This window comes from Pogona vitticeps, chromosome 3, assembly GCF_051106095.1.
Source record: "Pogona vitticeps strain Pit_001003342236 chromosome 3, PviZW2.1, whole genome shotgun sequence".
Lineage (NCBI taxonomy): Eukaryota > Metazoa > Chordata > Lepidosauria > Squamata > Agamidae > Pogona > Pogona vitticeps.
In genome coordinates, this window is record NC_135785.1 from 237,245,955 (window position 1) to 237,259,530 (window position 13,576).

A 13,576-nucleotide genomic window follows, 5' to 3' on the forward strand; every position below is an offset into this window, starting at 1 on the left:
TGCAGATGGAGACAGCAGCCCCAAAATTAAAAGACGCCTGCTTCTTGGGAGGAAAGCAATGAAAAACCTTGACAGCATCTTAAAAAGCAGAGACATCACCTTGCCAACAAAAGTCCGAATAGTCAAAGCTATGGTTTTTCCTGTAGTGTTGCATGGAAGTGAGAGCTGGGCCATAAAGAAAGCTGACCGCCGAAGAACTGATGCCTTTGAATTGTGGTGCTGGAGGAGACTCTTGAGAGTTCCCTGGACTGCAAAGAGAACAAACCTATCAATTCTAAAGGAAATCAACCCCGAGTGCTCATTGGAAGGACAGATCCTGAAGCTGAGGCTCCAGTACTTTGGCCATCTCATGAGAAGAGAAGACTCCTTGGAAAAGACTTTGATGTTGGGAAAGTGTGAAGGCAAGAGGAGAAGGGGACGACCGAGGATGAGATGGTTGGACAGTGTCATCGAAGCAACCAACATGAATTTGACACAACTCCGGGAGGCGGTGGAAGATAGGAGGGCCTGGCGCGCTCTGGTCCATGGGGTCACGAAGAGTCGGACACGACTAAACAACTGAACAAACAAAAAAGGGTTTGAACTGAAGTTGCCCAGTCACCACTATTCCACTGCTGTACCATACAATGTTTATGTAGACGGTGGTTGGGCATATCCATCATCCTCTTACAGTAAAAGAATATAGCTAGAGTTGCTGTGGCTTTAATGGACACCATGCCTTCTAAGAAAAGCTGCTGGAGTCCCCTGGGGTGCCGTGAGGATTTGTCTCAGAAATTTATTCTGTACTACTTCAAGATGGTGTAAGTTTGTTCTGATTCATACCCCCAAATCTCAGTTCCGTAAAGCCTTTGGGAGATGATCCTCCCTGAAAAGACTTTTATAGCTGGGGTAACTAGCTTACCACCCTTGGAATGGAAATATTTAACCAGAGCATGGCTAGATTTCTGGACTGATATTTTCGTGCTCTGTATCTGGGATTTCCAGCAGTTTTTCTCATCAAAATGCACTCCTAGGTACTTGAAGGTCTGGACTTGTCTATTTTATTTTCACCTATGGTCAAGCTAAATTTGGGGAGGATGCTTTCCAAAATATCATCACTTTAGATTCTGTATAATTTATTTTTAGTTGCTCTAGGTGGCTAAACTCTTGGAGCTTATTTAAGCTTCTCTTCAGCCCCTTTTTTGTTCCTAGATAATAATACAATGTCGGCATATATAAGGCTTGCAATCTTATAGTTCCCAATTGAGGAGGGGGGAATGATCTGGATGGTTTAGAGCTGTTACAATATTATTAATATAAAGGTTAAAAAGTAAGGGTACGAGTAAGCACCCTTGTGTTACCCCTTTGTTAGTACGAATTTCCTTTGTCAGCCTTCCATCTGTGCTAATCCTTACCTTCAACATTGTGTTGGAGTACAGTTCTTGTATTAGGGTTAGGAGTCTCTTATTGATGTTGGTCTCTGTGAGCTTATCCCACAGTCAGTTTCTGGTGACTGTGTCAAATGCAGAAGAGAAGTCAATAAAAGCTGTGAACAGCCATTTGAATAGCCTGGTCGTATATTTACATACAAGATGATGTAGCACATAGATTTGATCTACTGTGCTATGGTCCTTCCTAAAACCTGTTTGTTCCCGGTGAAGGATATTATTTTCCTCCATCCATTTAGCCAGCTTCTGAAAAAGGAGGCGGGTATAGAGCTTGGAGCTGATATCCAGAACTACCGCCCAATCAGCTTACTGGGGGCCATTGGGGCACCAGCCATTTGCCGTGATGCAGGCATCTGGTGCAGGATTGGGACCTATAGTCACAGCTGAGACCATACTCCAGAATTTTCACTCTTTCCTTTCCAGCTACAAATCTAGAAGCCTGCAACAAAAGCTTTTAAAAAGAATCAATATAGGAGAACTCAGTGAAAGGAAGACATTATTGTGCACATTTGAAAGTTATGGAATCGGCCAACTGAAATTCCCCACCAGGGTGTTATATTGAAAAAGTCCAGTGCTGTGTTCCCACCAGCCTAATCTCTGAAGGTAACAGAATATCAGGAAGGGTCTCATACTTTAAAAAAAGTGGGCAAGCACATTTATATAGTTACTATATAAATTTAAATTTTGTAATGATCAAAAGCACAACATAGGTACAGCGAATTGTGTCTGTCTGTTTTTACAATATTTGTCATTCCTCCTCTTTTCCTCCACTGTACTCCCCACACAACCCCCAAAATGTGCTCTGACAGGTTGCCCATCTGGGAAAGACGGCAAGGGTGAGATGGAAGGAAAATCCATTCCACTAACAGGATCAGTTCCTCTGGCAGATGGGGATAGCTACTGTAGGTACAACAGTATAAATGATCAGGAAGAACTTGTGTGTATGAAGATTTTTAATTTTGACAATTTGTTCCAATCAAATTATATGGCAGCACATCACTTTTAGGTTTTAGGTTAGCTTGTAACTCTTTGAAAAGCCCTCTGCAAGTGATCTATCCAGATCTCTGGCAAAACAATGTGATTCTCTCGTAGGGTGGAGAGAGATGGAGAAATTCCCACTCGTTTGGAGTTTTTGCTTCATCCAGTATCAACATGGGACCAGAGAGAAATTACTAAAGCAATGCAATCCTTGAAGACAAAAAGTTAACAACTCCTGTTTGATAACATAGAATGTTGGCAAAAGTGGAGGGAAAGACAAAATAACATAGTACTTTAAAGACTTGCAGTTTTATTTCAGTATGAATTGAAAGTGCTACATTATTTTGCCTTTTTTTTCCTTTTGCCAACATGCTGAGACAGATTATCATGGCTACTTCTTTGGAAATTATTAGATAGAAATCAATTCTGTTTTATACTGCTTGTTTTATATCCATAATAATTTTAATTTTTAGAATGCAAATGTAGAATGAAACTATTTTTTCATTATGTATGAGCAACGCACTTTTGACCTATTGTAAAATACACTTAGTTTGGCTAAATTTATTTTAAGAACATAGATATTATGGGGTTAATTAATTTTTCAATTTATCTTCTTGTACCAAGAAGCACCAATTAGTACAATGATCTTCTTCAGTAACGAGGTTAATATTTCATCAGCTCATTGGACAGTTAAATCAGATTTTCATTTTTCATCCTGAGCAATTATAGAAGCTAACAGAATGAATGGGTGTTAACTGTGAGACAGAGCTTCTAGAATAATTGACGTTTTCTCAGTAATGTTTATGAAATGAACATTCCTAAAGCTAGATTTTTGTAACATAAACACACACACCCAACACACACGGAGCGAGCTTCTGTACATCTATATCTAATATAGCACTAAGAAGAACGGTTAGTCAAAAGGACACAAAATTCAACAAGGTTACTTGTCTGCTAAAACCTTTTCATGATGTCAAGTCAAGCAAAATAAGAAGAAATATGAAGTGAAAGAATATGAAAGAAAGAAAGCTTTATTTATCTAGCATATTCATCCTCTCCAAGATAAACACATAATATAGAGAAACATAAAACTTCAAAAGCATCTAAAATATATTGTACTGTTTTAAATCTGCATGCCTGTTCCTTTGACAGCGATTCCTAGAATGATATTCATGTCCCAAGTACATCTTTGAGTGCACTGAAATATTCCAGATTTCTCCTATCTTTCCTGAACAGCTTTTTCTGAGGCCATAAGGGCAGCTCAGAAGCCCAGAAGCAGAGTTGAAATCCTTACTTGTGGCTATTTAAACCCTGCCCTTAATATTTGTAAAAATTGTGCATTTTACATTGCCTAAGCAAAAAAACAATAAATATATAGAAATATAAATATAACAATTGGTCTTTTAAAAAAACCCCACCAAAGTCCTTTTTTGGAAAGATCTTTGCTTACTAGAGAAATTACTTAAGGTTTCCCCTTAAGGGAATTCGTTTAATATTCTAAATTGTATTTGCTAACTGAAGCTGGAAGCTAATTGAATATTCTCATTTTGTCTAGGGTTCTGACAGATCTTATATCGCAACAAATTCTTCAAAGGGCAGATAACTCAATCTTCCGCTGTCATCATAGTTTACAGTATGATGCTCTGATAAATATCAAATGTTATTTACTGTTGAAGCAATATGAAACTTCAGTCTGAAATAGACTTAATTGTAAATGTTATTTTTTTAAAAATCTAAACACAGAATATCTAGAATTCTAGCTTGCAAATAATTTTTTACCATCCTATGTGACAAGTTAGTGTGATGACAGAATAAAGGCTATATCTACTGAGAAAGAAAATATAAGACAGATTGGTTTCTAATCTATGACAAAGGAAAAAAGATAGTATTGGTTATTTTATGCTATCTATAGGTACTCAAATTATGCCAAACCCCTCTCCTACATAATACTCATTTTCTTTATTTTTATCTTACTTTTATTTACTGTTACTTTTTCCTTAACAGATAGAAAATGAACCAATGTGTGAGGACTTGATGCGACTGGCAGAACAGTCAGATTGGCAAAGATGCAGAAAAGCAGAAAAGTGGCAGATGTTCTGCTACTGCCAAAGTCGTGCTGGCTTAGACTGGCCAGAAGAGATAGCATGAGGTTCTTCAAAGACTTTGAAGATCTTTGTTATTTTACATTTAGGCTACATTGCTTCCAATGAGCAGAAACTTGTTATGCTAGCCTCAGGTTGACCTAGACAGGGAACATTGATTCTGCTATCTTTGATGTCTGACATTGCTCTGCTCTGGCATAAACCTCTTCTACCTTGGCAGAGAAGCCATATTTTGTTTTTCAAACAGCCAACAAGGTGGGTTCTACAAATAATTTCATCAATTATCATAAACGTTCTGCTGACAAAACAAAAGATAAAAAATAATGAATAAATAAAGTTCTTATGCATGCCCAAGGTTTTAAAATAAAGTGTTGGTTTTGAAATGCCTGCTGTACTCCCCCGACTCCTTTTAACCATCATATTTCATGGAGATTCAGTATAGGTGAGAGATGAATGAAGGAGGACAAGCAGAAATCCATTATTTACTATGCTTACCTCAAATTCTGCATGTTTGTGTACATCTTCTGCTCTCTGCCTGTTCAAAATAAACTCTGCCTCATTTGCAACACGTACAATGTGATCCTTCATTGCATGACACAGCAACCTAGAGAAAAAATTTTAACTTCAGTTAGCTTTGCAGTATTTCCCATAAAAATGTTTTATAAATTAAAAGCAATCAATTTTAAACTGGGATTTTTTTTAACAATCTTTGAAAACATGGCTCTTTAGGCAGTTTTTTCTGGAATTTACATCTTAATAACACATTACACTTTTCAGTGTTTATTTCTGCTCCACCATCTTATCTCTTAAACTGCTTATATATATATGTTGATTTTATTTACATTGCATGTCATAACTTTGATTTTCATCTTGGATTTTGTGTCTGATTTAACATAACCGAGTTCTATATCCATTACTTATTGTTGTAATTTGATGATGTCTTATATATTTGTGTCTTATTTTTTAAATGTAAAACACCCAGAGTGGCCTTATAGCCAGATGGGCAGTATAGAAGTTGAATGAATGAATGAATGAACCAAATTTGTTTATATGAAAAGGGAAATTTCTGAATAAATTACTGTGTAAAATCAAACAAAAGCCACCATCAAAAATTGTGTATTCAGTGTTACATGACAGTTGTTTATCAATACTTTTACTTAACTGCTACTTGTTATCTTAAGAAAACACCCAGAAACAGTTTAGGCATATCATACTTCTATTCTGTTTAAGAGTAACAGATATCCATGTCCTATTCAACTGATTTTGAAAGACAGGCTGGAATCCTATTGGTGTTCATGTAAGGTTTGCAAACTTGCCATGGCTAATTCGTGAGGAGCTGGGCACATCTTCGTTGTGCATGTGCCCTGGTACGTCAACTAGCCACAATTAACTGTGGCAACACATGTTACCTTATATGAACATCTTTAGGATTCCAGCCAGAAAAGAGCTGTCTCATGTGGCATTGTGGTAAATTGTTCAAAACAGGGAAAAACATTGTAAAAAAAATGAGTAAGCCTTTAAGTGAAGCTTGCACTGAAAACTAGCACTCATTTATGAGTAAGAAACACTCAGATATGTTTTGAAAAAGACATATATAATACTGCTACATGGGTAATTTCTTTGGATTTTGGGTCAAGGTTCAGCATCATTCTGGCAGAATAAATCTATAATCCATCGAATCATGCAACTGATTCCATACATTAAAGGGTGATTTGGCTGTATTTTGTTAAACTGCAGTCTCTCATGACACAAACCTTTTTTGAAACTCAGTGAGTGGTGGAAGGGGTTGATTTATCAAGATTTTAATGGAAGAATGTATAATTCTGCATAGTTTTATAAAATTGCAATTGTATATATTTATTTTATATTGTTCTGGCCTTGCTGGTCTTTTACTGCAATAAAGTTAAGGAAAATGAAATGAAATGAATGAGTGGTGGTGGCTGACAAGCAATTTGAGGAATGGCACATAAGTCTGCTATTCAAAGGTTATGATTTTTAAAAAAAATCCACTTGGCAACCTGAATTATTTGGGCACAACGAAATAGTTTGTTGGGTTATGATTAGGTTATTGATTCCAGATTTCTTTTAAGAACTATGACCAAAAGCAGTGTTTAAATATTGGCAGCATCATTTGTAATGAAAAATTTCAATTTTATGAATATGTTAGGTCCAGTATTATAATCATGTTATAATTCTTTTAAAAAATCATTGGAAATTGAGTCAAAAGCCAATTCACAAATTCTTTTACACTGTTCTTCAATTCATAATTTAAAATTCATTCATAATTGCATAGTAATTATATGCAATTTTACATTCCATTAACCTTATTTTGTTTTAATTATAAAGCTCCTTTGTTAGATTCCTTTAAATGATCCAGTTTATAATTCCAGGCTGTTCAAGGGAGCACTTTAATTCTACTGCACATTCATCAACTGTTTATGTCCTGTTAATTGTTGACAACAGCACAATTGCATTCTCTAGGTATGATTGATGAACTGCATTCAAACTTTAGCTATTATAAAAAATAAATATTTATAACAATTTCCTCTTTGCCATCAGAAGGGCAAATGCAAAGACTGAAGACTGAAAAACCAGGGTTACAACACTGAATATAGACATATGATCTAGTATGTATATTGACTAAAGCTCATGTTAGGAAAAAACACTTTTTGTCTTCATTCATTTATATTCACATCAGACAAAATCAGCAAATGTTACTGATCAGAGGCAGAGAACTATTAGTGTTCTAATAAAGAAAACAAAATTGTAATTTACTCTGTGCTTATGCTATTTTAATCAAAGGTACCAATAGATTGGATCTTGTAAACAGATTGTGGCAAACTAGAAAATATGCAGAAAAATCTCCTAATTGAAAAATGGTAGAAGCTCTGATTACCCTCTAGAATATAAGTGGAAGATGTTTCCTGGTCTGTTTGCTTAGCTCATGTATATTTTGCTCTTAGATTCAAATAGTCCTAACAATGTTAGAGCCCCAGTTGTAGCCATTGACCTCTGCACAAATATTTGTTTGTAGTAAATCTACACAGATGTAAATTGTTTGTTAGTCTGGATATACTACTCCTATATACAAAATAGTCTTTTTTAGGCAGAAAGGGAGCAAATAAATAAAATGACGTTATTTTTAAATAAAGTATTTTATTTGCAAATAAAATAAAGTACTACAAATTTCATTCTCTGTGTGCTTTCACCATGTTCTGTGAACAAAATATCCCACAAAAAAGGACTGCAGTGATAAATGAATGTGTTTATCGAGCAAACAAGGTTTCCTCCATTTGAGACCTTATATTTCATCATTGTTAATCTTCTGTCAATAGTAAAATGTTAACTTTAAACCAGGAATTCTAAAAAAATATTAAGAAGTTAAATCAACACTTTGTTCAGTTTTAGCCATAATGAAGTTTGAATAACACATTACTTCAACATGTCAGCATAAATCGAACTTATAGATATGGGCTACTGCTGATATAAAGAGTCTACTATAAACTTAGTAAAAAGATAGCTCTCTTGCAAAAGTAAAAGTCTTATATAGCATTAACATTAAAATTAAACCAATTCACACAGAAAATAAGACTCAAAAATGATTGCACCTAAATTCTTAACTATTTTCACACCTCCCAAAAATACAGAATGTGTATTAAAGTAGCAAGTACCTGAATCTAACATGGAGAATTGTGATAAAAATAGTGCTCCTTCATTAACTACATATGTACTTTATTGTACTATGAACAGGGTGCTCCAAAACAGATGGAGTGACAGATGGATTTGCAGATTGGATTTCTTAGATTATATCCATATAAAAAAACTTTGCTGCTTAAATAAGGTGGTGGCTCAAATCTCATATAAACAGTAGCGTTCCATAGGTATTCTCAATTAATAAATGATCAGTTCAGCACATTTTATGTATCAGCAAGTTAGGTGTGGGTTTTTTTTTTTTTTTTTTGGTACAAAGCATATCTGTTGTAAACTGGCCTAATTAAAATAATTCTTCCTTTAGTCTTCCTACAGCAGATGGTGAAAGTATTATCGCCCAATGGAATTAGATAGAAAATGACTCCTTGTCCAAAAGCTTTAAAATTAATTACCTTCCTTCATTGATGAGCTCAATAAAAGCAAGTCCTGCATTCTTCTGAATAGAATTTTGCCATTCCTGAAGGGGAAGAAAAAATAGCAATTACTTTGAAAGTATACCTGTATTTAACTCTGATAAATAAAGATGATTTCATCAGTGTTTTATATAGGTTTCTGATTCAATATTCTCAGGCTATACATGTTTTCTTTTCTTCCACTGCATTGTAATGGTTTACATAACACTGCATACATACATCAGATACATAAGTTAAAATACTAGAATTATTCACCAATTTGTCACATAAATGTTTTGCTTTGCTATAATTATTGTTATAGTGCCATTGGTGGCTTGTAAACACTTCAGAACAAGCTTTCACAATTTACTCTAGAAAATAGACAGTTTTGCTGAAGTTAATTGTTTTGATAAATGGGTTATGGTTGCATTCTAAAACATATAATGCTACTGTCTTTTGCAGGGAAGCCAAAATGCATAAGACTGGTTTGAAACCATGAAATCAGTTATATCTTAACAAAAAGAAATGTAGGTAAGCTTAAGGTCCACAAGCTTTTTGCAATTATTCCACAAAATGTTTAAGGATTTTTCCCTTTTTTACAAAAACTAGTCTATTGTGTCATTTTGAACTGACCAAACCATGGTTAAATTTAATGATGGTTAATGAAAACAAGCCAACTTCAATCTCTGGTTAAGTTGACCTGTTCCCACCATGATGGAAATTAAATACACTCTATGGTTTTGCTAAAACTGAGGCTAATCTAACATATATATGTAGAATATATATTTCCTGGTCTACTTGTGTTATTAGCACCACAATAAAAAACTTTTATAGTGTGTCAATGTGTTAAGAGTCATATCATAATGCCGAGTCAAAGCTAAACTGAGAACTCAAAGTTAATTTTTTTGGAGTGAACCACCTACATTCAATAAGCAGCACCATTGTCCTGCACTATTATAGGGAGTGGGATATAAACGAATACTTTCTCCCATTTATTTATTTATTTATTTATTTGATTTTTACCCCGCCCCTCTAGACCATGTCTACTCGGGGCGGCTTACAAAATAAAACAGAACAGTATAAAAATATATAAAATCATAAAATTACAATTACAATTTCAATTTAAAACAATTAATTTAAAGAGAGGATTACCAAGATGGAATAGCAAAGAAAAGAAAAAAGGAGAAAGACTCAATTGACTGGAGGGAAGGTCTGCTTAAATAACCAAGTTTTTAACTGGCTTTTAAAAACACCCAGCGAGGGTGCCAGCCAAATTTCTGTTGGAAGGGTGTTCCACAGCCAAGGAGCCACCGCCGAGAAGGCCCTGTTTCTTGTTTTTTCCTTCCAGGCCTCTTTTGGTGTCAGACCCCTCAGCTGCCCCTGCTGGCTATGTCGGGTGATTCGGGTAGATCTGGGTGGGAGAAGACGGTCTGCCAAACATTATACTACTTGTATATCCGTATATTTTCATTCAATTTCAAATAATAATACAGGGATATATACCTAAACCTCTCAGAAAGAGTTGTTATAAGATGGAATTGATTTGATAGCAATTAATTATAACTAGCCAGAAAGTTCAATGAGTTAGACCGGGATTTCAATTTCCTAATGTGCCACCCAGTCCAAGAGCAACCCAAAAAGGGTATGGTAGACCACTTCTGAGGATTATACTCTAAATCTATACTCCAAACCACTTTTAAATTAGAAAACCTTGGAGAAGGTCACCATAAATTGGAATTGACTTGATGGCACATATTTTATTATTTTCCCTATTGTTTAGGTAAAGGTAAAAGTTCCCCTTGACACTTTTTGTCCAGTCGTGTTCGACTCCAGAGGGGCGGTGCTCATCCCCGTTTCCAAGCCATAGAGCCAGCATTTTGTCCGAAGGCAATCTTCCGTGGTCATGTGGCCAGTGCGACTTAGACATGGAATGCTGTTACCTTCCCACCGAGATGGTCCCTATTTATCTACTTGCATTTACATGCTTTCGAACCGCTAGGTTGGCAGGAGCTGGGACAAGTGACGGGCACTCACTCCGTCGCGTGGATTCAATCTTACGACTGCTGGTCTTCTGACCCTGCAGCACAGGCTTCTGCGGTTTAGCCCGCAGCGCCACCACGTCCCTTCCCCAAATTATAAAACAGCTATGATGCTTGCTGTACTTGACTCCTTACACACTTTTTTAGACCTGAAAGCTTATCTCTCTATGTATCTTCCTACTCATGTCTCACTACTCTTTTTAAAAATTGTAACAGCTTCTTTACAAACTTTACCTTCTACAATAACAGCAATTATCTTTCATTATTACTGATTAGTAACAATTTCTTATTGTTACTGTTTGCTTTAGACATACAGCTTCAAAGTTTCAGCAGTATAAGGCATGTGCTTCCAAAAACACCAGGAACTATCCAATAATCAAACCATATGCCGTTAATTTTGTGCAAGGAAAGCACCAATCATCTTTCAAGCATGTTTTTTTAATATATAGTATCATCGAATACATAGGAATAGCTCAACATAGCTCAATAACTCCTTAAGTACAGTTTAAGATGCATTCTGTTTCCTGTATTCAGTTTCTATGGCTCTACATGGCATAGGACCAGAATATCTTAAAGGCCACCTCTCTTGTCATGGCTAATCTGATCAAAGGTCTGTTTGCAAGTCAGTGTTTCATCAAAGAGCCTTTCTTTTATGAAGTCCCACTGCTGGATCTTACTTCCACTGAACTCTCATATGGTACTGGCTGAAATCCTCTTACTTTGCTACACATACAGAAGGCAAGCAGCATAACGTTCAGTCACTTTTAACTTGTAATTAATGAGTCCCTGCTGGGATTCTTGTGTGGGTGCTAAGCAGCAGGTGTGCGTACGCCTCAGAATCTCAGTGATGACTCATTGTCAGCTAGTAGTGATTGAAAGTTAAACAGTTTGCCTTCATGCTTAACAGACCCACAGGATTTCAGTCACTATCTTTTAAATTTTCACTGAAGCCTTTCTATTTTACCAATCATATGATATGATTTCATTTGACTGTTGGATACACATGACTTTTCACATACGGCTACAGCAGATTTTAATTAATCTTTATTATAAACTGCATATAAACAGAACACGGCCAAAGAGCCTGAAAAACCCACAACAACCATCAGATCCTGGCCATGAAAGCCTTTGAGAATGCATATAAACACTTAAACTGGATGACAGAGTTAAAGGCAAAAACAAAAGAAAATTAAAATATAGAAGACAAAATGACACCCTAAAGACTAACTGCTGTATTTTTATGTGAACTTTTATGGAGAAGTCTACATCCTCAGATATAGAATTAACTTCAGTACACATAATGAAGGAACTTTACAAGACTGAGCAATATACTGAATTTTAATTTAATTATGAATTAGAGCATTTTAAATAAGGCTTTAATTCTTTAAACTTTTATCATGACCTTATTTTCATATTACATGTGAACTATTTTCATTATTATGGTTTGCTTAATTCAACTAGGATAAAAATTTTACAGAAGGCAAAAAATGGGAGGGGGAAGAGATATTCGTTTGAAATATGGTGCTGTAAGAAAGTTTTACAGACAACTTGAGCTTATAAGAGCTGAGCAGGGCTGTCGAGGACAGGATATTTTGGAAATTGCTCATTCACCATATGATGGTACAGAACAATATGAAAACATGGAAATGCCATTCCTCAGTGGTGATTGCCACCATATCAGAGGTGAAACATTATTCTAGAAGATTCTGTGGGGGAGTTCTTGTGACACAGGGATTGTGTTATCTTTTTTTTATGACATCGCTTTTCTACTTTAGAATGATGAGTAGGATGTGTCTCTGTGTGTGGTGTGTTTATGTGACTTTGAATGACTCCTCTCATCACTGCCAGGAGAAGGAGCACAAATCTAGGTTTTGAAAAAGAAAAACTCAGTCATCCTCTTACTGTCAAAGGTAAATCTGCATGACTAGAACCTTCAAAATGCTCTTTTAAAAAAGCATGCACCCTACTACTGAGCTATGTGAAGTAGCTTCAGTCATTCTTACAATGACTGTGATACATGCCCTAGTTATATCTTGACTTGATTACTGTAAAACGCTCTATGTGGGACTGCCTTTAGAAAGTGTTTGGAAACTCCAGAGGGTCCAAAATGCAGCAGCCACATTACTGACTGGGGCTGGCTACAAAGATCATGTGACAACACCCCCCCTGTTGTAGCTGTCTTTCTACAAGCAGGCAAAGACCCTTTTCTTCAGGCAGACTTTCCCTTAATAACTGGTGGCCTGAGATGGCTCTGTTGTGCTCTATTGTTTTAAATTTGTTTTAGTATTGCTTTTAGTAGAGCCACATCTAAGAAATTCCTGTCCTTATGCCACCATATTTTGATGAGTCAATGTAGGCTCACTGACATAGACTTATCGAGCAAGTAAATAAACATGTCAAAGCTGCTGGCTACATCATGTTTTAACAGTAGGAAGAAATAATAGCTTGCTTCACTAGAAGAACTCTCTGACCTCTTGAACTATCACTGAATTTGATAGCTTTCATGTAGCGTGCAATGTCATAGATATAGATTTGATATACTCTGTTTATTCACTAATAAAGATTTTTAAATATTGTTGAGACATGTCTTTGGGATTTAGGAGCTCTAGTCTAATCTCATGTAAATCTCCTTCCAGTTAAGCTCTAGGCAGCTTAGATTATATTCACTAGTATGATTAATTGTGTGTCACTATCACATCAGTCCAGAATACCCTGCTTCTGTAATCCAAGATATAACTCCAACATTAGTCTGCTTAAAGTAAACTCATTGATTTCAGACTTGTGACTAATTCATTTCGCTTGCTTGCTTGCTTGCTTGCCAGCTTGCTTGCCAGCTTGCTTGCCAGCTTGCTTGCCTGCCTGCTTGCTTGCTTGCTTGCTTGCTTGCTTGCTTGCTTGCTTACTTACTTACTTACTTACTTACTTAC

The 13,576-nt window shown here is 35.9% G+C and overlaps 1 protein-coding gene across 5 annotated transcripts in view; it reads right to left on the bottom strand.

Moving 5' to 3' along the window:
* The window catches only part of NBEA (neurobeachin), a 470,696-nt gene that overhangs the window by 256,604 nt on the left and 200,516 nt on the right, over nt 1–13,576 (bottom strand). For all 5 annotated transcript variants that reach the window (XM_072993781.2, XM_072993780.2, XM_072993779.2 and 2 more), the window contains 2 exons: nt 8,611–8,675; nt 5,003–5,111 (listed from right to left, as the gene is read on the bottom strand). In XM_072993781.2, coding sequence (XP_072849882.2) covers nt 5,003–5,111; nt 8,611–8,675 — 174 coding nt within the window. The remainder of the gene's footprint in view (nt 1–5,002; nt 5,112–8,610; nt 8,676–13,576) is intronic.